We start from the raw sequence: 642 nt of genomic DNA, 5'->3' as shown, positions 1-642 counted from the left end.
AAACACATTATTGGTGGTGTGATCATTTTTCTAATAATTGAATTATAACAAATATTTATTACACGTTTTTGGATTATAGCACTCTGTAATTAGAAATTAATTTTAAATAATGCCTTTTAAGAATGCCCTCTTAGGTGTAATCTCTAGTCACCTTATCTTTGTGTGTATTTGTTAAAACTGAGATTCCGGCACATCTTGATTTTAGAACATTAAATAGTTTCAGTTATAAAACAAATAACAATGACTACAGATAATCGAATGGATCTAATAACAGTAAGTCTACCAACATGAACACGGCTTCATTGCACCACCTCCTCCAATCTCTTTTAATGATAACTAGGACACAAAGACAGATTGAAAATAAAAGATCTTTTATTGAATTTTGCTATGTACAATGTTGAGTAAATCATAAAAATATTCACAGTATATACTTTATTACAGCTCCTTGGTATCTCCTTGACTTTCCTGAGCAGACAAAGACACAAATACACATATAGAACATTTGCACATTGTAGGTTTGTATTATTCTTATTTGTTTAGTTCAATAAAACTATTAGCTGCGAGATATTGCACATATTTTATAAGGTTTCGGCCCACGGGTACCTCCATGTGTTGGAGAAAGGTCTATCTCAGCCCCAGGGG

The 642-nt window shown here is 32.1% G+C and overlaps 1 protein-coding gene across 1 annotated transcript in view; it reads right to left on the bottom strand.

The window, feature by feature from the left end:
- Positions 1 to 354: 354 nt before the first annotated feature.
- LOC140328073 (cytochrome P450 2B19-like) overlaps positions 355 to 642 on the bottom strand; it is a gene marked incomplete in the record, with an annotated part of 11698 nt that continues 11410 nt past the window's right edge. Inside the window, 1 exon segment of the mRNA XM_072407399.1 lies at positions 355 to 642. Coding sequence (XP_072263500.1) covers positions 554 to 642 — 89 coding nt within the window.

This window comes from Pyxicephalus adspersus, chromosome 4, assembly GCF_032062135.1.
Source record: "Pyxicephalus adspersus chromosome 4, UCB_Pads_2.0, whole genome shotgun sequence".
NCBI classification, from domain to species: Eukaryota; Metazoa; Chordata; class Amphibia; order Anura; family Pyxicephalidae; genus Pyxicephalus; species Pyxicephalus adspersus.
This window is presented reverse-complemented; position numbering and strand designations above follow the sequence as displayed.